Here is a 25,878-nt window from a genome sequence, read left to right as displayed (position 1 = left end):
GGGTCAGCGATACAGAGTGAGGCTTCTTGTCTTTTAAAGAAAAAAAAAAAGGTTTAAAGCAAGGACAGAAGTACAAATAAGAAATTAAAAACATCTCCCAGTTTTTAGGACATTGTTCCAAATGGGCAGTGCTGTTAAAGTAAGAGTTGGCTCTTGTGCTGTGTGTATTGGGAGAGAGCTTTCAAACAACTGTGTCGGTATCTCATGCTGTTTCTTTCCTTTTTTTTTTTTTTTTTTTTTTTTTAAGGAATGCTGTCTTCTCCCTCTCCACTTATTAACTGTTTTCTGTGAGGAAAAACCTCAGTGCAGATCAGTAGCTCAAAAAAGCCTCTGCCAAACCATAACTTGAAGGGATTGTATGGTGAGGATTATTTTTTGCTTCCTACTTATGGTGATTTCAAGGCTTTTGCAAGCTGCGGGTACAGCTTGGTGATACCGTGCTCCTCCAAAAAAGAGACGCCCTGGTGCCTGGTATTCAAGGTTACAGGGAGGAAAACACCTGGAAAGCCTTCTCTGTACATGTGCTGAAAATGGTGGGTGACCTCAACATGTCCATGGGACTCTGCCCTATGCCTCTTTGTAGCAGCTCTGTTCCAGGGGAGAAACATCTCTGCATTCTCTGCAGGAGAAAGGCAGACCTGAAGCATAGCTGGGACTAATGGGATCCCGAGCTGAACTTTGCAGCTTTGCTGTACGCTTGCGGCACACTGACCGAAGCTCTGCGCTTCGTGGATGTGCCTGATTGTAGGGTGTGTCATTGATTTGTTCTGGACAGTGGCAGCTTCTCTGACTTCACTGCAGCTTTTAAAAAGGCAGGGGTTGCGTATTTTTTTGTTGCAAAATGTGTTGACTGCTTCATCACTGAATATCCTTTCTTTATTTTATTTTTTTCTGGAGGAGAAAGTTAATCCATCTTTAATTTCGGCACTGTAGCTTGCACGTCCTGATTTTACAGAATTAGAGCTATAATTTAACTCTTCTAAAAGTAAAATTCCACCATTTTAGTTATACAGGTGCTGTTCATATTATTTTAAAGAGAAAATGTGAGAATTTGAGCATGTCCCTGTAGTTATTCAACATTTGCTGTCATGGATAAAATTGGAGGGAGGAGGAAAAGCCAGATGGAGCCAGAAAGTGATCAAAAGTCCAAAAGGTCTCAGAAGCCCCTGTGCCTGGGAATGCTTAAAAATGGGACACGGATGTCAAAAGTCCCTTTGGTGCTGTCAGATGTGCCATCCCCAGACTTCAAAGTACTCTGGAGCTGCAGACAAAGCAGCCTGAACCTGGGAATGGTGTGGGTTGGGAGCAGTTTCTAACTACAAATTGTCACTTAATTTCCGTGTTGTTATTCCCATCCAATTAAAGTCATGGCCATTGAGCTAAAAGATGAGGCTATTTGATTGGATTTTGGGGACCGTAATCACTGCTGTGATGTTCCTGCCTGGAGGCAGGGACTCGTGAACAGATCTTTCCAGTAGGAGGATTATAGCTGAGGCAGGAGTGCTGGGTTTAAAGAAAGAAAAGTTTAAAGCTGTCATATAGTGGTTTCCACTCGGATGAAAAAGCAGAGGATTATAAAGCTTTCTTTCTTTTTTTTTTTTTTTTTTTTTTTTTATGGGGAGGGGGGGAGGGTGGAAGGGGGAATAGCATTGTTACAGGACTGACAATGGAAAAAATCATTCTCCAGGAAAAACCCTCTTGGGACTTGCGTTATGAAAGGATTGTTCCCCACAAGTATGGGGTGAAGCGAGCTCTCAGAAGGCATTTGAGGCAACTCTCAGGGGTGTATGCCTCCAAAATTTTTTTCCTGTGAGAGTTTTATTTCAGCAGAATGGGTATTGAAGCTGCTCTGGGGATTAGAGGGGGCAGCTCTTGGGATCCCCAGCAATGTTGAGACCCCTCAGAGTTCGGTCTGCAACCAGTAACTTTGTACAATTTTTGTTGTTGTTTTTGTTTTTTTCTAAATATCCTCATTAATTGTGTTTTGGACCCTGGTGCTTTAAGCACAATGGTCTCTCCTTCCATCCCTGCTGAGGCCTGGAGGTGTTTCTCACCCCTAGCAAGAAGTAATGTCAGGGCCTTCAGTGCTCCCTCAGAAGGGCTGATGCATTTAGTCACGGTTGCTGTAAAGTGTCTCCATGTTGTGATTAAACTTGATTTCTGTGCGTGGTAGGGTTTTGAAATACCACCTTTGTGAAAACAGCTCCCTTCTGGAGTGCGTGTGCCTCTGGAGATAAAGATTTAAGGATGCCTGTAGAGCATTGTGAACTGGAAGGGTAACTGCTGTAAGTATTAATTGTCACAGAAGGAAATGTTTTTTCGCTAATTGGCAGAAATGGCTTTAATGAGATAAAGCTGGGTTGGACTACTGCGTAGCACAGGCTAGGCTTAGTGATAACCCCAAGCATAAACCACACACATACACATCTGCTTTGAAGAAAGTAGAAGTTGATGCTTTACTCAGGTTTTTCAGCTCTAATTGAATTACCAGGGGTTTGTGAAAAGCTGTGGGAAGGCTGTTGAGGAACACTGGGAGCAGCACAGCTCGAGGACCTGAGCTGGCTGGCATCACTAGGGTGGGTGTTTTGGAAGAAGCCGGGTGTATCCCCACGAATTTGCGTGGAACGGGTAAGGGAGCAGGTATGCAGAACCGGGAGGCTGCAGGAGCTGTGCAGCTGGTGCTCACCCCTCCTTTGTGCTGCCGGTGGGGAAGCAGCAGCTCTGCCCCGAGCAAACCTGGACCCTGCTCTTTGCTTCAGACAGCTGCAGGTCCCAGCTGGCACAAAGCCGGTGAGGCTCCTCCAGCCAGGGATTTCTGCTATGAAACCGAGTGTGTATTTGCTCTTTGTATTCTGCTTTTAAAATTTGAAACTTTGGACAGAAACCTTATAGCGCGAGCCTGTTTCTCTGTGGACATTAGTCTGTTGAGACACTTGGCAGGAGAGCAGAATATTTGAATGTGTAGTAACTTGCTTTTTCGTTTTATAAACCCTTATGTAAACACATTGTTTGGATTGTTGGGAATGGGTTGTTTAACTTTTCTGTCTACACTTTGAAAAGCAACAAGAAAAAAAGACTGAAAGGAAAAAGAAACAAAACACTACTTACTTGCCTGGTGTGTCCCTGTAACACTTTCCAAATGTAAAAGCCTCTTAAGAGCAGGAATATTATTTATACTGCGTTTATGAAAAGACTGATCAAAGCAGCATGACTGTGCTCAGCTTTATTTAGCATCAATGACTGTATTAATGTCAGAATGCTTTATTATTTTAGTGAATTCAGAAGTTGTGGGCTCTGCAAAGTGTAAAGCTAGCTAAGGCTCTAGTGCATTTATATCTCATTATGTGCCATGCTATCGCAACCCGCTTTGTGCTCTGATGGCTGCACTTCTTTGCTTACTGTCTGAAAAGTCTGCTTTTTGGGGATTGTCTTTTTTGGTGGTGGTGTTTTTTTGTTCCCCCCCCCCCCAGCCTTGCTGAAGGATGTTGGGAATAGGGCAGGTTTGACCTTGGTGCAAGTGCCTGAGTTTTGCTCAGCAGGGCATTGCTGATCCTGGCTGCGTTCAGCTGAGTGGCCAACACTCCCTGCACACAGGTGGAAGGAGGTTAAAAGGCATTTGTGTGCCCCGACTCATCATGCCCAGCTGCTACAGTCAAGCAGTTCCCTTGGCCACTGGCCATGCTGTGAAAAGGCCAAGGAAAAACAGACTCACGAGAAGCCCAAATGCTCAGCGGAAAAGGTGAGGGTAATTTCCGCTGGTTCCCATACAAGCGTGACACCATATACTGAAATTTTTTCGTGTCATGGTTGTATAGGGGACAGAGTATGGAGAGAGGATGCAGAAAGTGTGTAGGGATGGATAATTGAAAGGGTTAATACTAAACCAGTAGTATGCCAACAAGCTGTGTGGCTGGTTAGAGCCTGACTCTAACAGGCTGATCAGATCAGATCCCAAACCAGAAATCTCTCTAAAAAGCTTAATGTGGGGTTTTATGAGTGCTATTGTCTCTCTGTCTGTATAAATGGTAGGGAAATGGCTTTTGTTTTGTCCTGTGAGCAGTGGCTATGAATGGAAGCTGGCAGCACAGCCCAGCTCTGAATATCGCAGGCGTGGGACAGCAGCCTTTTGACATGGCATAGTTCACTGTTTTGTTTTTGAGATTTCTCCTTTTGTAACTGCTGGTCACGTTGGTGGTCAAAGCAATGCTGCTTTTAAAGCAGACAAAGGCAATTCCTATTCATTGGGCAAGTTTGAAATAGTTTTTTCCCACGTTCTCTGGACTTGAGAGGTTGGCTGTGATTTCCCCTCCTCTGGATGGTCACGTTACTCACTTTGTGAATCAGGTACAATTTATATACCTTCATTAGGTTACCAGGGAGGGTGTCTCTTTTTTTCCTTTTTTTTTCTTTTTTTTTGTTTTGTTTTCCTTTTTCTCCTTTCTCTTCTTATTTTCCCTCCTTTAACTGTCTTGCCCAGCTGCAGTTTGGCCTTAGTGCCTGCTTGGAAGTAAAGATGATGTGTGAGCCTGAAAATAAGTGGTGATTGATTCTTTCCTAGACCCCTCTTCTCTCAAGAGCAGTTCAGTAAACGAGGGGAAACCTAGATCTGCTTACATCCTTCAATACTTCAACACAGAAAACCCTTAACTGTCTGTCCAGCAGCCTTAACCAACAAGCCTGGTATCATTGCCATGGCTAGATTATTTGTATTCCAGTAGCGATGGTGTAACTGCAATTTCTAATTTACTGTACAGGCTTCAAGGAAGTGTGCTGTGCTCGGTGCATGCTTACTGTCTTTCACGTACAGCTAAATCTCAATTAGCAGGCGTAATGAGAAGCTGGCTTGGATAAAGCTTAAAGCTGGGGGACAGAACTCATGTAACCTGAGTGGTGAGAGCTCAGATTGTGCATTCATTTTCATGCCTCCCCGTTGTGAACACTGGTGTGCCTAGGGCAAGGGTGGCACAGCGGGCCTGCTGCCCGCAGGCAGGGCTTGGTTGTGGTGGGACAGGGCCTGCCTAATCCTTAGCCTCCTTGCACCGTGCATGCCCCCCTGTGACAGGATTAAAGGGCAGCCCTGGACACAGAGCTGCCGGTCCTGCTCCTGGTGCTCCTTGGATGGTGCCAAGGCTGTTGGAGCTTTATTTTGGGGGTTCTTGTCCTCAGCAACTGCAGTTGGGTGCTTGGCAGCAAGTGTCCAAAGTGGCCCTGCTTGTTCATCCATATCCTCCTTGCACAGCTTTGGTGTGAGAGATTAGTTCCCTGTCGGTGCTGTGAAGTCATGATTTGAATTAATGTACTCCAGGGCATTTCACTTTGAACTCACTTAGTGTGAATCGTTGACCAGCAGTGAGAAACCTCTGTGATGGGGGTGCCAAGGACATGTTAGCAGATACTGAGGTGTGCTGACAGGGTACGATGGGATGAGTGGGGAGACCCTTGCCACCTCCTCACTTCCACTGAGCTTCTACTGCAGGCCTCAGTGCTCACCTGGGGATTAAATGCAGGGCCTGGCACACAAGTCTTCAGCGGTGGGTGACCCCTCGTGGAGGTGCCATCAACGATACAGAGCAAGTGTTCAACGCTAGCCATGGCTTTCCTAGGTTAAGGGCCTCCTTTTTGAATCCTTTCTGACTGGGTCAGTGAATGTACTAAGGAAATTAGTAAATTGAGTAAATTATTAAGTCAGTAAATCTAATAGGGATTCAGGGTCTGCCCTCCCTTCGCTGAGTCTGAATAATGATGATTATATATGTGTTTAAACTGCCAAGTTAGGACTTGCATCCAGACTGCTGCTTCAAGCCTCATGTCCTGGCTTTTAGCTTCTGGTTCAGATCCAATACATTAGAATTAATGCATGTATATTGGCGAGGCTAAATAGACCTTAAAATATGGCAGATATTAGTGAGATATTGGTGGGTTCTGTTAACAGTTCTGTTTCATATATATATTCCTAGAGATCTCAATTTTGAGGTAAAATTTAATAAACCAGAGGAGGTAACAGGCTTTTATGTGCAGCAAATGGCTTTTGTGACCTATTTTCAGAGAGAGCTGGAAGTTTACGCTGGGGGCTACTGGGCAGTGCTGCTGAGGCCCCATTGCTGTCTTCCCATCCAAAGAACTGACTTAGAAGGAGAGTAAGAAGAATGTATTAGCTAAGTTTAAACATGAAACTGAATAGTGCAAAATAGATAAATAAATTTGGTGTAATAGCTGTTTTCTTTGTAGGGCCTCAACTGTTAGGTAAGTCAGATGGCTGTTGCTCCGCTGAAGGCAAGTCTGTTTAGGTGGTAAATTTGTCCTGAAGCCCTCCAGGGCTTAAATCTTTATTTTTTTTTTTTATTTCTCAGATTGTGAAAGTAATCCCTCTTGCAAACTGAAGTTTGCCTGTGGCCAGTCTTCTAAGGCATCGACTTTGAGTGTTGTCCAAGGCTAATTAAATCAAGGAGTATTGATCAAAGAGTTGGCTTCCTGCTTTGGCTTTGTGTTCTCCTCGCTTGAGCAAGGCGCTGCCTCGCTTCCCTGGTGTCCGCTTATGTGTTTAGGAGAACCAGAGGAGGAAAGAAGAACTTGTGCTTCTCATCCCTTGCAAAGAATGTGGAAATGCTGGGGAGGATTGGGGCCATATACAGAAAAAGGCTGGGGTGACCTCTAATGTGGGAAGATATGTTGGGATTTTCAAGGGGCAGGAACATCTGGAGAGCTGACAACATCTTTCTCTGTTGTTTGCCAACGCATTTCAATACGGTCCCTGCCAAAAACTTCCCCAAAGTTAGGGGCTTTAGTCAGAGTCACTACAAGGAGGGCTTTGTGAGCACAGTGCTGCCTCTTGTCCCCTCTTGCCTCCTGGTAACATGGGCAGCTTAGGCCAGCGCTGTTTTGGGGAACAATGTCTTGCATGAAAAATGTTGTAAGCGCAATAGCGGGGCGATTCTGCTCGATTGAATGAAACACGAGGTGGCCAACAACACGCTGGGACAACAGATTCGGTACGGATCCGGTCCCACTGAGGTGATAAAAATCTTTGTGTTTTACTGCATGTAGTGTAGGTGTCTTACGTGTATAAAGGATAGCCACAAAATCCAGTAGGATGCAGCAGGTTTCATCTCAACCTTTTGCAGGTTGATAACCATTCTGTAGAATTTTTAACTACCCTATAACTTTTATCTGTATCATCGTCCTGTGTTAAATGCCAACTGTTACATCCTCTAGCATCTTAAATTTAATAGCTACTCTGTTAAGCATCCCCTGACCCCCGACTCCGACCTGGCACCGACACTGATAGTAACCAAAACCAGGCCCCCAGCACTTCTCAGAACTGAGTCCATTAATATTCTGTAGTGTGTGTTTCTAATATATGTTACGTATGTGTGGGCGCTGTAGTATCTCAGTCATGTTTATGACCTCATCTCTGTCCAATGCATAAAACATATGGTACTTGTATGGCATCCGTATGAGTAGTGTTTATGCATATGTATCTGTATGTGTATATATTTCTGTATTTGATCCATGTGAGAGCAAATATCTCAGCCAAAAAAAAAGTTTGCGGGAGAATAAGTGCTACCATATTTCAGAGTAAAGGTTGTAGCAGGCTAATTTTAAGGTTTTGCATGTAAAATATGAAGCTGTTAAGAGTGCCCCGGCGTCAAGATAGGACCAAATAAAAATGGGGGAATCAACAGGTGCATGTCCTGTGGCTTTGGTGTCTTTCTGGTTTTGTTTTTAATACTTCAGTCCTAATGCATAATGGTAATGGGGTGGGGGGGGTCATCATCAACATGGAAATGGGACGGGATGGCAATTAAGATGGATGTGGGTCTTTTGTTTCTCTGTGTGTGTGTGGCTGCTGAAGTGTTGGTGTGCTCTGTGGCAATTTGTTAAGATTATCTGCTGTGCATGCGACTTTCATGAGTGCGGCAAATGGAGACAGTGTGTTGAGATGCTTCTCGTCTGACGAAATGCCAGCAAATAGGATCCACGAGTTGGCTTTATCTTTGAATGCAAGGTAGGTGTTTTTTTTTGGGGGGGTGGAGGAAGGGGAGAAATATTTCTGTCTGTAATGAAGTTACTACTGTGATGAATTGGTTTAATTTTGGATTTAAAAAAAAAAAAAGCCACTTTGTTGCAGAAGGATGGTATTTAGGTGGTGAGGAATGGAAACTAGAAGTCCCTGGGGCAGCTGCTGCTGCGCTGGGTGCTGGGGTTGATGGGCCCAGTCCTGGACAGGCTTGTGCCTCCCTCCCAGTGAATGGCAGAGCATGCCCAAAAAAAGGCTGCACTCTCCTCTTGGCAGGGCTTCCCTAAGGTGGCTTGGAGCCATCCCTGCACTCTGGAAGGGAAATCCTGGACCTTTGAGGCAGGTGGCAAAGTGTCCCTTGCTTTTGGTGGAGAGGGAGCGGGGTGGTGAGATCTTCCTGCTGGAGTTTTTGGACTTAAGTGGGCTGGGACAGCCTTAGGGCTGCTCTAGCATATGGTGGGTGGCTATGGCTGTTTTGGGAAGATTGAAAATAGGACTACGTTGAAATGCCCATGGCAGAGTTGCTTGGCGCATACATTTACAGCTAATATTTCTCTGGCATTGCAAGTGGGCTAACGCCCTTTTGCATTGCTAGAGGAGCAGAAATGTCCTGTGACAGAAATGTGATCCATGCCCCCATCTTGTCCAACAAAAAAATTTTTGTTGCTAAACAAAAGGCTTTCTTTAGGAATATACAGATGCTCAGACTGAATTTGTGCTTCTCTATGTGGGTTGAGTCACAGCACTTGTTTTTAATAGAGCCCCTCTGGATTTATGTGGCTGCTGCTCAGATTAAATTCTGATCCAGTGCGTGAAATAAGATGCAGTAGTTGTGCACTGCTGCTGTCCTGATACTTGCAGGCAGTTGCTGGTTAAAGGCTGCTTCTGGCTTTTTTTGTGTGCCGGTAGTAGTTAGAAAATGCGTTACGTAGCATCCTTGTTTCTGGTTACACTGACAGCATGTGCGTGTTGCTACTTGCTTATTTTTAAGCAGATCCAATACCTGCTATCTTGTTGGTTTAATTGAATTCAGTCTTAATGTGAGAACATGCTGACAAGTCCAATCAATACTTTCAGTGAAAGTTTAGCAAGGGGGGAGGGAAGGAAATTAGGTAAATGGCATGTTATAAGCTGGTACTGGAGTAGTTGTGATGATGTGTAATGGGAATTTTTAGTGCCCCCTTGTTAAGATGCAAGTGTTATTTTCCCCACAGCTGCTGTTGGGTCCTGTCCCGGCGTTCAGAGCTGTGGTTTCGAACACCTTTGGAGCAGGAGGTGGCGATGTCCTGCGTGGGGCTCCTGCCACCACTGGTGGCCCTGGGGGTACTGCAGCAAGAGAGGGACCTGACCTGGAGGGGAGTGAGCACGGCTCAGAGTGCTCAGATGTGTACCTGCTCTTCTCTTCTGTAGGTCAGCCTGTAAGCTGCAGCTGGACCGGAGGAGCAAAAGTCGAAAGGGGAAAGGAAATGTCTTTTCTTGTGAAGCTTTTTTTAATTATTTAAGTAGCAAAGGCTTATCTGCCAAATAAACCTGCTCTGTAAGAAGCAGGGATGGGCAGAAACTCTTGGAATTAAAATCTGTGAGGCTTGCAGTCTGCATCTCTGGGCTTTGCATATCTTGTGGGGTTAGTAAAGTTTGGTTTGCTTGAGAGCCTATCCGCGTCTACACGGGAGGGTTTGCCTCTGGCTAGTATGCATTAATTTAAACAACCCCCCTGTCCTATAAAAGTTGATCTGCAACAGCTGCACGGCTCTTTTGTAGTACAGCAACTGTTTTTTACCTTCATTTTTTTTTGTTTCAGCTTCTGTTTGTTTTCAGCATCTTCTGGTGTGTGTGTGTGCGTGTGTGTCTTCCATCCCCTCATGCTCTCACTGTTGAATATTCAAACTCTGTCTGCACATGGGCTAAAAAATATTATTGCTTTGAACTAGCAAACAAAGTGAGTGAATTTCGACATCCACTGTGGGAAAGGAAAATACTGTTTGAAATATAATTTGGAGCCTATAGGAAAATGCATCTGATGAACAGTTTGTGCTAATTCTATAGCTTTAGTACCAAGGCACCAGCTCTCTTATCGTCAAGAGTATTTCATGTAAGCTCTGTATTTTAATAGTAACTCAGTGTGGCTAATTAGTTTGCAGACTCTTTGAAGAAGCCGATGCACTGACTAAATAAGCTCTTATTTTTTCAAAGCAACTAAAGGCACTCTTAATTTCAAGAGCAGATAGGTGTAAAGCTGCCTTCACTTTGCATGCTAGGAGCCAATGTGAAGCCTGGGCACGCTGATATATGCTCAGCGCTTGCAGTCAAGTTTACTCGAGCACTGTCTGCTAGGGCTGCTGCTAATGTGCTCGAGGGAGGTTTCTGGGTCGTTGGCACAGTAGCACAGCATAAATTTGTGCCACTGGGCTTGATGTGTCCGGGAGGAGGACGCCGTGTAATGAATGCTCCTGCACCATTGAAGTCGGTGGCAGTATTATCAATCTCTTCACTGTTTGCAGTCCAGGTTCAATCCAATAATGAAGAGCAGCTTTGAGTTGCTAACCAGATGACATGGCTAATCCTGAAGCATGCATAAAGGGGCTGCAGTTATTAGGAGATTTGTGGCTTTGAAAGTTCTGATTCCCTTAGTACAGTTTGTCAATGGCAAGGATTTGTAGTAAGTGAATGATAGATGAAAATCATCAGAAGGTTTGCAGGGGATTTCTTGTGACGTGGTGCTGCTCTGCCTCGTGCCAGAGCTGGAGAAATAACCTAAAATAAAATAAATTTTTACTTCAAAAAAAAATTCAATAAATTAAAAGTTCAGCCCTGTGGGCCCCATCAGCACAAATGTGCTTCCTAGCCCCGGGGCAGGGAAGCTGGTTGCCTGCGTCTTTTCCGCACCGTGCTCTGCTTTGCTCCGGGAGGTGTTTTCCCTGAATCGACCAAAAGGCCCCGGTTCTGGAGGGGTGCTTTGTAGCTGGCAGAGTGCTTACAGCAGGCTGGGAAGTCTGTGTTTAAATCCAGTAAAACTTCTCTGCAGTGGTTGACAAGTTAAAATCATCTGCAAGCACTAATCTATTGGCCCTCCAAGGAGGGCATGTCTCCATCTTGTGTTGCACAACAGAGTGAAAGTTAGGAAATGTTTATGGCTGCTGCCATGCGTGTTTGTTAATTCTTCTCTCTTTTGGCCTCGTGCAAACTCGCTGCGGTGAAAACAGAAAGTGAGGATGTAATTAGAAGCCGATTTTTAATGCGAGCATCCAAGAGGCAGGCATGCTGCAGACAGGCACATGTATATCTGGCATTGCCCAGCTCCTGCCTCTGCAAACTCTTTTGCTTCTGACTCCTGGCTGTGGCTCCTGTATTGGGCTTGGGTGCGAGGTGTGTTGAGGGGTGACACCCCAGGCTTCAGGTGTCCCCTGGGCTGGGGTGATCGACTCAGCCAGGGTTGGTGCCAGCCTTGGTGTCTTTCACATCCAGGCTCTGTCTGGGGATGCAGGGAGCTGCAGAGCCATGCACTGGTGGCTGAAGTGCTTGAATTCAGAGCCATGTGCTCATCTGGGCAAAAATAACCCCAGCCAGGGAGCTCCCTGGCTGGGGTATGCTTGTGCTCACAGGGAACTGCAAAACCTAATGAATGCAAACACAGTTCTCTTGCTGTAGAGAGGGCGAGCCCTTTATTCTGGCTGGATGTCAGGAATACCAAAGCTGCGTTTGGGCAGCAGGAGAGGAAGGGCTTGGTGCTGTGGAGGGAAGCTGTCGAGCCAGGGGGAGCTGCCTTGTGGCCGGGGACGTGTCGCAGCAAGCAGAGGAAGCACAGCTCAGCAGCCGCATCGGCAGGGATGAAAGCCATTCATCCCTGGGATTTACTGTGTGCACAGCCTGTTGTCACAGCCAAGAACAAAGTAGCGATGTTAAATAGCTAAATAAACCAGCCGTCCCCGCAGGCGATGGTCCTCAAAAGACAAAAATGTCCTTTGCAAGAGTGGCTGTGAATTAAGGGAAGTGTTGATGGCCTCGCGGGATGGGGGGACCATGCTTGGTCAAGTGCAGTCCATGTGCACGTCTGTGTGTGTGAGTTCAGGCTCTTTTTCCCTTTAAAAATTTTTTTTAGCATCTGGTCAGGTCATACTTCCAGGCTTTTCCCCTGCACTAACACAGGGTTAGGCTTTCCTTTTTTGGCTTTTAGTAGAAAGCTGAATTTCTCACCTCAAGTACGTGCTTCTGCCTTCTTGAGTTTTGTGGTCAAACAAGATGATGTGAGGACGCTGATGCCAGGCACTGGCCCCCCTTGGGAAGGAGGCAGCAGCTGATGAAGTAGTTACCACTTCCAGTATCATGACAAATCCTGGAAAACACAAAAAACGGAGTGGTTTTTTGGAGGCAAATAGCCCTTGTTGCCAAAATTGGCCTCTACAAGTACATAAGTTGTGAATTTGATCCATCCATATCTGCCCCAAGCCAGCGTGGGGTTATTTGAAGCTTGGCCTCTCCCTGTTCATAGGGATCGTCTCAGAAGCTCAAGCAAAAGCCTTGAAAGTCTCTTCTGCCCCAGCATCCCGCATCCTGCTGCAGAATAGACTTGATTAAATTTTCTGTCTCTCCCTTTCATTGCTCACAGACATCTAAAACCTTCACTGCTCAGTGGAAAGAGGTACTTTGGGAATTACAGCTAATGTTGAAACCTAAAGAATGTGGTTTGCCAAAACAATGTTGCAGATTTTTTTTTTTCATTTAAAATATTGCAAAACTTTCCTGCTGGCATAAAAGCTCTTTCAGTGGGATGTGCGCTTTTTCTCCTCCCTTTTGGGCAATTCTGATAACTCCTGCATAGGGAAAAATAGGAAGTTTTATCCCAAAGGGGTGACCTCACAGCACTGGAATAGCTTGGGTGTGAATGGGGATGGAGGTGAAGGGCTCCCCACATCTCAGCAGCTCTCGACTGGGGAGGAGAGGCAGCAAGGGCTGGATTCAGGGCAGGGATCCTGTGCACAGCAGGCTTTGAGTACAAACCCTTTATCTCATTCTCATTGCTGCCTGATGAGAATGGAAACCAGGAGCTGTATTTGCAGGGAGGAAGAGGGGAAAGTGTGGGCTGGATGATTAGCAAGATGTAGAAGCAGTTGTTTTAAAGGGGGCTGATCCTGAAGTAGCACGGAAGAAAGGTGGAGAGCCCTGGAAATAGGGTGGCAAGGGGTGAATTGCATCAGCAAGATCTGGGCACTCAGGGTGAAGCAGGAGAAGTGCTGTGATCTGTGTGAATGTTGTACACATGTGGGTGGCCTTTTACCCCTTCCTTGTTTCTTAAAGTGAGGCATGTACGCTTTTCAGTTTGGTGGTTTACTTCACGTTTTGCAAATGTGAACTTGTTTGCGGCTTCAGATCTGGAGCAAGTCTTCCACCTCAGGAGGAACACAGCAGAAAAGGAAGGTCACTGCCATGCAAGATTGAAGACTTTAAAAATAAACAGTGTGAAAATTGATGTGGAATAAAGTCAAATCGTTATTTTGACATATTCTCTTGTTTTGAAAGTCAAAGTTCCAGTGCCTCATCGCTACCATATCTGAGATTTGTTTTCTAATTCAGAAGTATTGTTTTAAAAAAGTAAATAAATAAAAAGAAGTTGAATATCTGAGCTAACGATAAAAAGCTGCCTCTCCGCAATTAACAGCAGTAGTGTGAACACTTTGGGCGCTGCCCTGTAACTTACTGCAACTACTGCAAAAAGTAAGCAAGGGTTTATTTGTATTCCAGTGTGTGTGCTTGGCGTGCTCTGCAAACAAGTCTTGTCTGGCTGGGTCCTTGTGCTTCTCGTGAAGCAGAAAATCATGCATGGAGCTAATTAGACAATAGCCCCGGTCTTTGCAAACTTCCCTTGGATTAATACATTGGAGAATACTCTTGTAGTGGTTAGAGGCCTGGAACAATTACCCAGTGTCTGTGCTAAGCAGCATGTAGCCCAAAAGAGAGTGGGTCTGTAGGATGAAAGTGGTGTGCTAGAGCTGACCTCCACATCATGGTTGGTTTTGGGGTTCCTTTAGGGTTAGCTCAGCTGTGGTCCCATGGGCTGGACGCAGATGGGCATCAGCTGGAGCACAGCAGCAGGAGTGCAGGGAGCGTGCTCCTGGCACGTGTCTGCTGCTTGAAGTTCACCCAAGAAGAACCTGGTGGGAGCTTGGAGAGTGCCCGGCTCTGCACAGGAACAGGGAACATGAGATTTGCTTCCAAAGTGCATTGGGATGTGCTGAAGTGAGCAGTGGAGAAACCTTCTTCATGAAAGCCCTTGATCATGGAGGTGTTGGGAGGGAAAGGGGTTAATAGGCTCTCTACATATTAAATATTTCCATTCCTTTGCAGTTTTTGGCGATTTTTTTTTCCTCTGTCCATTCCACAGTGACAAGGCTGTAGAATAATATAATATAATGCAAGGCTGCCCCATGCCACATCAGAGTCCGGTAAAGCATTGCCTGAGGAGGACAGGCAAACCCAAATCAAGACATTCTGGAAAATAAATGTATTTGGTGAAAGCAGGGCAAGGAGAAAGCTTCTGTGCTGGTGACAGCACTTGTATTTGGATATGGATTTAAGGGAATGACTGCATGCATTCACCCCTGTGTTACAGGGTTACAATAGGAGGCTGAGTTTATGCCCTCTTGCTGAAAGTGTTAAATTGCTCAGTTTTCTCGTAACTGGAAGTGATGTTTGTGAACAAGGCGATGTATGTAGCTAAATGTGCATTTGCAGGAGAGCTGTGAACTAGCAAATCGGAGCATTCAGTGCCATGATGGTTGGACTGAGTTGGACTACTTCTGCTTGTACTCTCTGACACCAACCAAAGAAAAAATAGAATTTGTCAGCTTAATTCTCATTATCCTGTCTCTAGGACTCAAACCCTAAAAGCACTGTGCGCTTTTCTGTCTCTTGGGACTTTTAGATGCAATCGTGAGAGTTGTGTGTTTAGTAGGATCAGCTCCTTTGTAAAGCTTGAGTCCAAAAATCTCTGCAGCCTAAATGCAACGTCACTCCTCTGTTCTGCTAGCAGAGCCAATAGATCAGCAAATCCCAGAGGGTTTTGTGTTATTCACCGGGGACAGATGACTGCAATTGCATGACCTGTTAGGTTGAGGATGTCTATCAGAGCTCGGGGAGGTGTTTCTAGGTGCAAAGGGGCTGCGCAGCTCTTTGGATGTTGGTGCTGGGAAGGGGGAGAGGCTCAGTATGGCCACCTGTGTCCTTCATCCATGTGCTGGCTGTTCTGGAGGTCCCTGCTTTGCTCACAGCTCTCCAAAAGCCCTGGTTGTGCTTCTGAGGCATCTTTACAACATGCAGGGCAAAACCACGCTTTTGCTCTGTGCTAGCACCATTGCAATAATTTACCTCTCTCCTTTCCACACCTGTGATGTGGATGTGATTTAGCCGGGCTCTGCTGTCTGTGGGGAGCATGCCTGGCCTTTTAATTTTAGAAACCAAAGGTATTTGGCTGCTCAGCTGGAGTGAGCCAGTGCGTCTATCTGGAGCCTGCATAGCTCCACTAGCCTCTTGCTTTCCTGCCCCAGCCTGTGCAGGAGTGCATACTGCTGGGAGCTGGGTCGGGCTGGGTTAGAGCTCCCTGTCTGGAGGTGTGAGGTTTTGGGTGTTTGCTTTGGGCTGGGTTAATTTAAAGCTGGATTGGTTCCCTCGTCGGGTTCATTTGTACGGTTGCCCAAATGGTTGTGCCGGCAGCCAAACAGGATATGGGGTGGGAGGAAAGCTGCGATGTTTGGTGTTGGCTGATTGCGGATTTAAGGTGTTTGTGAAACTGTAATGCCGTGGCTTCGCCACCCTAGACCTTGCAGTAACTCTGTGGGGTAAGATGTGCTGTTGGCCCTGGTTTTTTTCATGGAAAGGCTTGCATGGAGTGCTGCAAGGGATCTGTAGAGCAGCAGGGGGAAGAGGAATTGAGTTCTCCCAAATTTAAAGCCACATCACGGCATCGATACCAGGCAGAGTGAGATGTCTCACCAGCCTTTAGTCATAGTCCCATGTCGCAAGGCTGAAATGAATCTTATCCTCCAGTGAAAGCCACAAGTAGGCAGTGAGTCTGTGGAAACACAGCAGCAGCCCTCTGCTCCCTCTTCACGTCTTCCCAGAGCTGGGGATTTCACAGCGAGCCTGGGCAAAGAGATTTTGCCTGGGGCCCCTGGCAAGGCTGGCAGGGGCTCTCACAGGCTTTGAACGTTTGTTCCGGTTGGTCTTAAATTCTTATTGCTTTGGTTTCTCTGCTGAGCAATGAAGAGCAGACCTTGCCCCATACGTTTGCTGATACCGTTGCATCTCTGAGTTTGTGGGGTGGTGGTGTCCGTCCCGACAGCAGCCAGCCTGTGGGCAGCTCAAACACCTCCAAGACGAGCATGAACACAGTGTGATGCTCGAGGTTACCAGCAGTCTTAATCCAGGGGAAGGATTGGGACTAATCAGCACCAAACATGATTGTACTGGCTTATAAAAGGCCACAGAAAAATACCTCTTAGATTTAACTTCCAAATTAGCTTTCCCTTCAAGGTTTCAGTAGGTCTTGTTGCATTCCTTGCTTTATATTTAATAGTCAAAACTATGCCATAGATGAAGTAAAAGAATGCAAACACAACAGAAAGCCAACCCTAGCTGTGCTGAGTTTTAAAAAAAACACAAAAACAAAACACACACAAAACCCAGCATACCTTAGAGAGCTGCTGCTGAGGTGAGGCTCTGGGAGGTGCTGCCTAAACCTGGCCACGAGCCGAGGGCTGGGAGCTGCTTGTCCTCCCAAGGGAGGTGGGAGCCCTGCTGCGCACCCCGGGCTGTTTGAATGCACTCCCTGGATGTTTTTACATCTCTCGGCTCCATGAGTGACTTTTCCCATGCCGTTTCTGCCTTTCCCCCTGCTTATTAAGGCAGGCAGAGAACATCGCGTCCCTCGTGTGTGCCATCGCCCGCAGAGCCCAGGACAGGACAGGGCTTGTCGGCGGTGAGACGCTGGCTTGAGCGCTGCCTGGCTCCTTCCTGGCTCCCATAGCTGCAAGAGTGCCTGCAAGAGTGTGTTAAAATAGCAGCTGTGTTTACAAACGCCGTCGGTTTCTACTGAGGTGAGTTGTGGATGGAGAGCAGCGTCCTCAGGGGAGGTGGGTGGGAAGGTGGCAGCAGGCAGTCCTGGTCCCTGCAGCCCCCTGGGACATGCCCCAGCGTGAGACCTCTCGCAGGCTTGGTTGCAGCAAGGTTTGCCTGGACTTTTGGAGCTTGGTCATCAGCTTTGGCTGCGTGTGTTAATGCAGGCTTGAACCCTGCCCAAAGAGGGGGAAGCCTGTAAAGCGTCCCCTGGTACTTGCCAAAATTTGCCCTCAACGGACTGGGTTTTCTTGCATGGTGACAGCACTAAGGTGAGGGGAGCCACTTGCCCTTTGATCAGTCGCTATCTATTAGTCATTAATTTGCCCTGACTTACCTGAAAAGCAAGTTAGCTCGTTTGCCTGTGTCATGGAGAGAGGGTTTGTTAATTTTAGCTTTTAAATCCCCCTTGGGGCTGGAGGCTTCAGTTTTGCAGGGATCTGCTCCGCTCTTCATCCTTCCAGCTTGGAGAAGATTGGGGTTTCAAGATGTTTTACCATGCCAGAGTCTTTCAGAGGAGAGTACAAAAATTAGTGGTCTGTCCGTCCTGCTAAGGACATCGTAGGTCCCCAGGCAGGGACTTGGAGAGCGGTCGGCTGGGCTGGAATTCCTCCTCTGTGTCCTGGTGAGCTGTGCTGTGGGCTGGCTGTTGGGGTGTCAGTGATGCTCTGTGGATGTCATTTCCACTGTATTTTCTGATCTATCGGGATGAAAAGTTCTGTAGAAATGCTAAATAGTATTATTAGTGTAAAATAAACATACTTCTTCAGTATTTCTGGCCTTAAAGTGGATCCAGATGTTTTCTTACGGCTGCTAAGCCTGCTTTGTTTTTTTTCTGTAGTTCAGTGCAACCGTCTATATTTGCTCAAGTGAGATGGGATGTGACAGAGTTTGTTGCAGCATGCTCTCGTCAAGTCTGTAAATCTTATATTTGCACACACAAACTCGTATGTATAAAAATGAAAAAATGACTCACTTTACCCTAGAATACCATTTCTGAGTCTGACACTTCACACACGTGCCAAGAAACTTGGAATGCACTTAGCTAGCTTACCAGTTTGTGTGACAGCAGCGATCAGCTCGGCGTAGGGGAGAAATGGGATTTGTCTGTGTAACTGAAATGGTCTCCGAAGAAGACGGATGTCCCTTAGTAGCTCAGATGGAAGAGGAACAGTAAGTGCCCCTTGATTCCAGCCACCAGTTGCATTTTCTAACCTGTGGTTGAGCTTTGCCAGAGGGAACTTTACAGCAGTGTTTAAAGTGTGAAATGATTTTTCACTAGTTTTCAAGATTGTTAACATTATCATGGTTTCTCTCCTGTGGAGAAGAACAAGTCTGCCCTGCTGCTTAAGGGTGGCATTTTATACAGGCTGAGGTTTTAGCAGAGATGGGGCCAGAGTGGGATGAAAGCAGCAGAAGCAGCTGGGTGCCCATTCCTTCTGAGCGTGTGAATGGGAGATGTTTCCAAAATGATGTTTCCGTGATGTCTCCCTTGCTTAGGGAGAAGACACTGCAGCAGAAATACCGAGGTTCAGTGCTTGTCATCCCCTCCAGGGTCCGGGATCACCCTTGTGGCTTGGTTGTTTTTGTGGTATTTGATGGTTTCCTGTCTGATTGGGACAGGGCTTCCCCACATATATGTATGTGTGTATGTGTGTATGTGTATATATATATATATATATTTTTTTTTTCCCCTCCAAAAGTGTACCTAGCCTGTCCTGTGACTGTCCTGAACAGGTGTTTTTGCTGCTGTTGTTCATCATTGCAGAGGGCATGAAGCCTCTCCTTGCCTCACCCCACAAAGCTGTGGCATTCCTGTCCTGGGCACCAGTTATTGCGTGGGGATTGAGACCTCAGCATGCAGGCACAAAGCATGCTGGCATGATCGGGCAATGCTGATGTGTGCTGGGGAAATGTCCTGCCACTAAAATGCACTGTGGAAAGAGGTTTTAAAGTTGTTGTAAATGATGCAGACTGGACCACAATGGATTTCCGTCATATGTAAGGGATGCAGGATACATTTCCTAGGACGAGAGAAGCCCCTTTTGCATAGGTAAACTGAGTTCCCCATCTGTGCTGAGGGGTCTTGGCGCTGCCTTGTGCAGAGACTGACAAATAGAGACAGCACAGGTGGGTGTTTTGTTGGTGAAATGTTTTGGTTTGGGATCTAATATCAACTGATGTATTACCAGCTAGTAAAATCTCTTGCGTTCTTAAAATCAGATTTTGTTACGGGTAGTCAGCCACTGGCACTAGGAATAGCTGCCCAGGGTTTTTCGCTAGTGTACACAATGCAGGGCTCTCTCCAAGTCCTAACTACATCCCCTACCAAACAGGGAAGAGGAAGTTAAAAATCTGTTGTGATTTGCAGTTCATTTTCAATAGATTGGATCAATGGAAGCAGCACTAGAGGTTTTTTTTGTTTTTTTTTTTTTTTTCCTCCATTCACCTTCTCTGTCCAAGCCGAAGACCACATTCAGAATAGCCAAAAACTTGGAGGCAGCAGCTCATGCCCTGTGCCAAGAGCCACATACGCACAGCTTAGAGCCACGTATCAGCTCTGATCCTGCCCTGCTGAAAACTCCTTTGGTGCATTGATTGTTAAAATCTCTGTGGATGCTCTGCAGGGACAAAAGAAAAAAAAAAAAAAAGGGCACTTCTGCTTTGTGCACGTTAAACCCCCTGAGAAGTGGAATTTGGGGTCCTGTATAGCTCGTGTGGTTTTCTGCAGTCTAGAGGCTGTATAGGTACATTTTATTGAATCCATCTCTTAATTCCCTTCTGGCACAGGATGCTCCTGGATTGATAGAAAGTAATTAAGAATCTGCAGGTTCTCGCTTGTTTAATACAGCCTTTCCTGTCTTTTGTCCTGCGCTGAGAGCCTGCTGGGCTTCCGTGGGGTTTTCTGGTTTCTTTCTTAAATAGGGAAAGAAGTGGCAAAAGGAAAAGGAAGCCAGCTATGTAGGCAGTGTGTATTTAGCAGAACTTAAAGGTGGCTCAGGCTCCTTGGTTAACAGCCCTGCCTAGGGAGGGAGGGCAAGACAGAAAATGACCACAAATTCTTGGTATATTAGTTCCTTGTCTTGTAATATGAGTGCGGTGTTTCACCAGTGCTGGTTTTCCAACACGAGGTGCCTGGTGTTTGGTTTGAAACGGGGTCTAGGATAATGATGCCCTGTATTGCATCACTGGTACCTGTCCTTGCAGCAGCTGGATTTACCCTGTCCGGAAATACCGGACACTGTCTGGTGTATGTGATCCCATACTGACACTCAGAGGTAATTACTCCCTGACCCAGGGAAGACATTTCTTTTCCTTCATGGAAATGTATTGTATGCTTTGAACTGCCGAGAAGCACTCAAGAAGACATAAAACCATGAGTTACTACAGGCTGCATGCCTGGAACATGTAGGCCATCTCGACATATGGAGTAAATCAGCTCGGCCCTGCTGACTTCAACGCAGCTGCATCCATTACCGCTTGCTGCGAGCCCTGCTCCAAAGTGTAGGCATGAGTTTCTGCGGACAGTGGATAGAGGGGGGAAAAAAGACAACCTTCTTTCTTCTCTTCTCATAACTTTACGTTTTATGAACAGAATAAATGTGCCACAAGTGGAGATGAAACAGTACATTATTTTTTTCTCTGTAAAATTACTGTATTTGGGACATACGCTAAGTTCCCCCTTGTTCCACTTGATTCCCAAACCAGGTATTTTTGGTTCCTAAACCAAGTAGCTGATTAATGCATGCACTTGGTTCCTGGCGCTCAAAAATACAGCAGTGATTAGTTTAGAGATAGAGATCAGTGTTTTATCCCCCCCCACGTCGGTGCACCTGCACGGAAACAAGTCCGTCAGAAACAACCCTGCCCAGACCAGGCTGGGCAGCGCCCCTGCAAGACACAGGGCTACTGGAAGAGGAGCTGCTTTTCTCTTTCCGAGTGCCAGGAGCAGCAGTGCTATCAGGCTTGTGTGTGATGGATCAGAGTGCAGTGGTATTGCTGCAAGCAAAAGTCATGAATTTTAATCAACTTTACTGGCTGCCTTGAAATTTGAGTTGAAAGATAAATGTGAAAAACAGGCAGCCCGTATTGTTTCTGGAACAAAATGGTCCCTCTTCTGTTGATTAAAAGAATTTTTCTTTTAACTTGGTAATCAGAACTGCTTCCATCTTAGTTCTGGAATTTGTTCAGTGAGCCCTTCAGGTCCTGCCCGCCCTGGCCACCTCGCTGAGCCGTGTGTCACCTTGTGGCCACCCAGACAGCTGACCCAGCTGCAGAGGCTCCACGGCTGTCTGCTTTGAGACAGTGTGGAGGAAAACGGGTTTGGGATTTTATTGAAATATTCTTAATTTTATTTATTTATTTTTGATAAAAGATTTGTCTGAGTGGATTGTCGAGGGAGTGGGGGTCCGGTCCATATTCATTAGGGGAATCTGGCACAGGCAACCTTACTCATCCTTCAAATCTCTTGCTCCAGGGCTGTTTTTAAGGTTATATAGTTGCCATATTCATTTGGACATCAGACTTCCTAATTAAATATAAACAATTTGAATGGTGATGTTGTCTGGGGGGGATATCTATGCTTTGGGAAGGAGTGGACTGAAACTAGAAGCTAATGTCTGTGGACAAAAACACACCCATCGTGTGTTATTTTCAGCCACTGCCAGGCTGGTCCAGATTACTTTGAGTAATTGAGAGAGCTTTCTTCACCCGTCTGTGAAGAAGTTTGCTTCAGGGGTTATCATAGCTGCTTTTCCTGTTTTGCCATAAGTCACCTCTATGCAGGAATAACTTTGAAGGGTTGTACTTAAGGCCAAACAACTTTTAAGAAAGGGAAGGAGAAAAATCAGCCTACAAGAACCAGGTAGGGAAAAAAAAAAGGTGGAAGACTCCTGAGTCTCTCCTGCTCTTTCTCAGCCACAAGTGCTGTGTTATTTTCTCCTAGGACCTTTTATGCTTTAACTCCACACCTAGTTTCTCATCTCCTCTGATAGCTGTAGGCTCACCAACTGCTTTGTGTTAGTGGAAAGTTTATTGCAGCTGCAGCTGAGGATTATTTGATGCTCTGGGAAATTCTTGCCGCTTTCTCTAGTGATAAAGGCAATAGAGTTTTTGGGTCTAAATTAATGTGAAAGGGCACATACAAACCTGTTAAATACAAATTCCAGCTTGTTTGTACTCCTAGTTGGTTACACCCTTGGCTGAAAACCCAAATATTTCAAGAATTTGGGTTGAGGTACATGCTTTCCCAAAAGAGGCATGAGGTTAGATTCCCCTTTTGCATCAATGGGTGCAGTTTCTTTAAGGTCACCGACTATTTTTTTGAAGTAGAAATGTCAATTCCTCCAAGGCATGGCATGTTCAAAGACTTTGGGAGGGGAGAGGATGCTTTGCTCTAATGCGGGCACCTGGTGGCTGCTCCTTGCACAGCTGAGATGACTTAGCTCTTGCTTTGACTGGAGTGTGCTTGCTGTAAAGGAAACCCACTGTATTTCCATCCCTGTGTGTGGGAGCTGGGACGCCGTAGAGTGCCACGCGTTGCTGTACTGAGGCCATTGGATCTGTCTGCTTACCCCAGTGGCTGATTTTTAACCCTGAGGCCTTCAAAGCATGTATGTATGCCGAAGCAGAAGATTAGTTTCACTAAGGAGGCTCATTTGAGATGCAAATGCCCTATGGGTTGCTGCACAAAGGAAGCCTGCCTGCTTTTTAATTTTTTTTAAATTAATTTATTTATTTTAATCCCGCCCTGCTCCCCTCCCCGCCCCGGAACTGCTCTCTGCTTTGCCTTGTTTGCCTCGCTTTTCCATGTCTCTGTGCCATGGATCTGGAGGCTGGTGTGGCAGGAACCCCTTCGGTGGTATTTACCAGTTGCATGGTTATGCTGCAGTGGGATCAGCTGGAGCAGCTGCTGGGGTTGTTTGGGAGCCGTGCTCGAATCTCTGTGTGTCGGTGCTAATTTCTGATACTGAAAGGAGAAGGAGCCTTTGCTGATGCCTCGAGGTGTCCCAATGTATTTGCACACCGGGCCAGCAGCTGGCTGGGCAGAGCCTGAGATATCCAAGCATCACGGGGTGCAGCGCGTTGTGGTGTCGGGCGGGATGTGGGCGCTGCGGGGCGAGGTGTCACTAATCCTCCTGCACCCCTTTCCTTGCAGTTACCTGGCCGAGCAGTGCTGGAATGGCGGCTTCGTCTACCTGATCATGTTGCGCCGCATCAAGCGCAAAGCCCCTCTTCCTCCCTCCAATGGCAACAACAGCAACAGTTGTGACCCCAAAGCCAAGCCCAGCCCTGAACCCACTGACAGAGCCGCTCAAAACGGGAAAAGGACCAGGAAGTTTGGGGTCATCACCAGGACGCCGGGTGGCAAGGACAGCAAAGAAAAGCCAGGCTCGGAGCATGGGAACGGGCACTGCACCCCGATGGAGGTGGAGGTCACTCAGCCAGAGACCTCAGAAGCAGAAGGCCACGTGGAGGAGCCGTTCCACGGCACAGGGGGACAGAGCCGGTCCCGGCTGTCGGATGGCGGCGTGCCAGACATCGGTGACCAGCCTGCCCAGGTAGGTTTATTTTGGGGTTTTCTGGAGAAGCAAGCAGCAGGTATACAGATGAATTAAGGGAATTTCGGTGCACCGTCCTCTGTGTGGCAGCCCAAGCTGTCGGGGCGTTCAGCCGCAGGCTTGGGGTACAAAACCTGGGAGGAGCAGGAGGGTTTGAAAATTAGATAATAATTATGTGGAATCTTTGTCACATTCTGTCTGTGATGAAGGGAAAGGTCCTTATTTTCCAAACGTGTCAGCGTTGGCTTCTGGATTTCTTTTTATGGAACAATAAAAAGTAATGACCTTACGGCACCGGGGCAGGAGGTGTCAGAGAGGAGATGGTCATTTTGACCTCTGGGGCTTCATGTCTGAGCTTGACAAGACCTTAAAGCTTCTGTTAAAAATGGAATTGAAATTCCCCATTAATTCCCCTTTTTGAAGGGTAAGGGATTCAGCACCAGACTATGGTGCAATTATTCGTGTTACAAAACTTGTTTGAAAAGTGCTTGGATTCCACATGAAAGTTATTGTGAATTTTGCTCCGGGTTGATGAGATGGATGATTTGTTAATGTTTGGGACGACAGTGGGCTTGGGGCTTTCATTGCTTCTCTCTTCATCCTAATGGAGATCTTGGGGTTTGCTTGGCTAGAATTGCAGCTTTGCTGGATGGGGAAAAATAACCCAAGCCTTGATCAGGTTTCAGTTTGCATCTATCACCAGAAGAGCTGTCTGCCAATCTTTCCAGAGACACTGATAGTATAAACAGATGAACACTGCTCTATTAGGCTTGGGGCTTGCTGCAGCAGCTGCTTTTGGTTTTAAGACTTCAAAGCTGGTAATGCAGCAGTGTGAGTGGACAACTCGTGTCTGTTGAGGGAAGCACAGATTTGATTGTGTCCTCTGAATTAGTGCTCCCCAATACTCGTACAGGGTGATGGTGGTTTTTAGCTTAAACTAACTGAAAATACATTGAGGGGGATAAAGCCAATTTTAAAAAGTGCTGTTCCTAAAGAAATATAATTGAGAAAACCTGTTCTTCTCATCGGTTAGACGCATTTGATTTCATGGTGCAACAAGGAGTGGAAGGTGTTTGTGTATGGTCTTTGAAAGCCTCCTAATTGCAGTTTGTAAAACCTTTCTGAAAGAAAACGTTAAAAATTCATAAATAAATCCAGTTCTTGGGTATTTTGAGGGCTCTGGTCCATGTAGAAACTTACTGAATATGTTCTGAAGATGTCTAATTAAACATATGTTATAAATTAAGATGATCAGAGTTTGTTTTGAGGAAGTCAAAAGCATATATATATATATATATATATGAAACTCTTCATCTAGAGCCATTTCATGCTAGTGTTACCTTGATGTTTTGAGTCATCTTGGTCTGAGAAGTAAATTACTAAATTCAGAACATATATGTGTCGATGTGAGCAATAAATGCATTTTTAATGCAAAGCACATACAAGGTGGCTTTGTAAAATGTAAAAGCTTATTTGAGTCACTGGAAACGTAAAAGCTATAATCTGTTCAGTTGTGCTGTGTCTGTCATGGAGCCTGTTGGGAGGCACAGTCATTTAGTAAAACTGATTCTCTCTTTCTCCCCCTCTTAATTTTCCCCCTCCCCTAATGTTTTGCTTAGAGATATGACCTCTGTATGTGTCAGTATTAATTATGTTTTCCTGATATCTGAGTGTGGAGAAATGTGAATAGCTGGAGCCTGAGTAGCATGCCTTGGTCATACTTTGCTTTTTAAAAACGAGAGGGCCTTACAGATGCCCATCACTTTAACATCTGTGCGGGAGCTGCTATCATAGTAATCAGTGGCTTAATTCAGTTTCTTAATAAATGATGAACAGTGACAGTGAATAAAATTTTCAAAACTATTTGAGTTCCACTAAAAGAAAGCAAAACAAAATAAAATACAGAAACAGTCAAAAACAAAAACAACAAAAACAAACACAAGGGATAAAGACACTTGGGAGCCTCAAATGTCACTTACAGCTCCACTTCCAAAGCATGACCTGGTGCTCAGGCATGTGAGATCCAGTCGTGTCAGAAGCCTTTTGAAAACAGCATCCAGAACTGAGTGTCAGGAGTTGCAGCCTCCTTCCAGGGTTCAAAGCATGAGCCAAACCTTTCCCAGCCACGGGATGACTTATCTCCTCCTGGACAGGGGCAGGGTGCATTGGCAGGGCACCCTCTCTCCAGGGAGA

The 25,878-nt window shown here is 46.0% G+C and overlaps 1 protein-coding gene across 6 annotated transcripts in view; it reads left to right on the top strand.

The window, feature by feature from the left end:
• Positions 1 to 25,878, top strand: part of PDZD2 (PDZ domain containing 2) — a 197,809-nt gene that overhangs the window by 106,209 nt on the left and 65,722 nt on the right. For 3 of the 6 annotated variants that reach the window (XM_040540867.1, XM_040540865.1, XM_040540864.1), the window contains exon 3: positions 23,283 to 23,685. In XM_040540867.1, coding sequence (XP_040396801.1) covers positions 23,283 to 23,685 — 403 coding nt within the window. Of the gene's footprint in view, positions 1 to 2,316; positions 2,641 to 3,541; positions 3,740 to 16,806; positions 17,107 to 23,282; positions 23,686 to 25,878 lie in introns of those variants that run through there. The other 3 variants (XM_040540870.1, XM_040540866.1, XM_040540869.1) reach the window with 3 other exon arrangements.

The sequence above is a fragment of the Cygnus olor genome, chromosome Z (genome assembly GCF_009769625.2).
Source record: "Cygnus olor isolate bCygOlo1 chromosome Z, bCygOlo1.pri.v2, whole genome shotgun sequence".
NCBI lineage: Eukaryota > Metazoa > Chordata > Aves > Anseriformes > Anatidae > Cygnus > Cygnus olor.
Note: the sequence above shows the minus strand (reverse complement) of the source record. Positions and strands in the feature narration are given on the sequence as shown.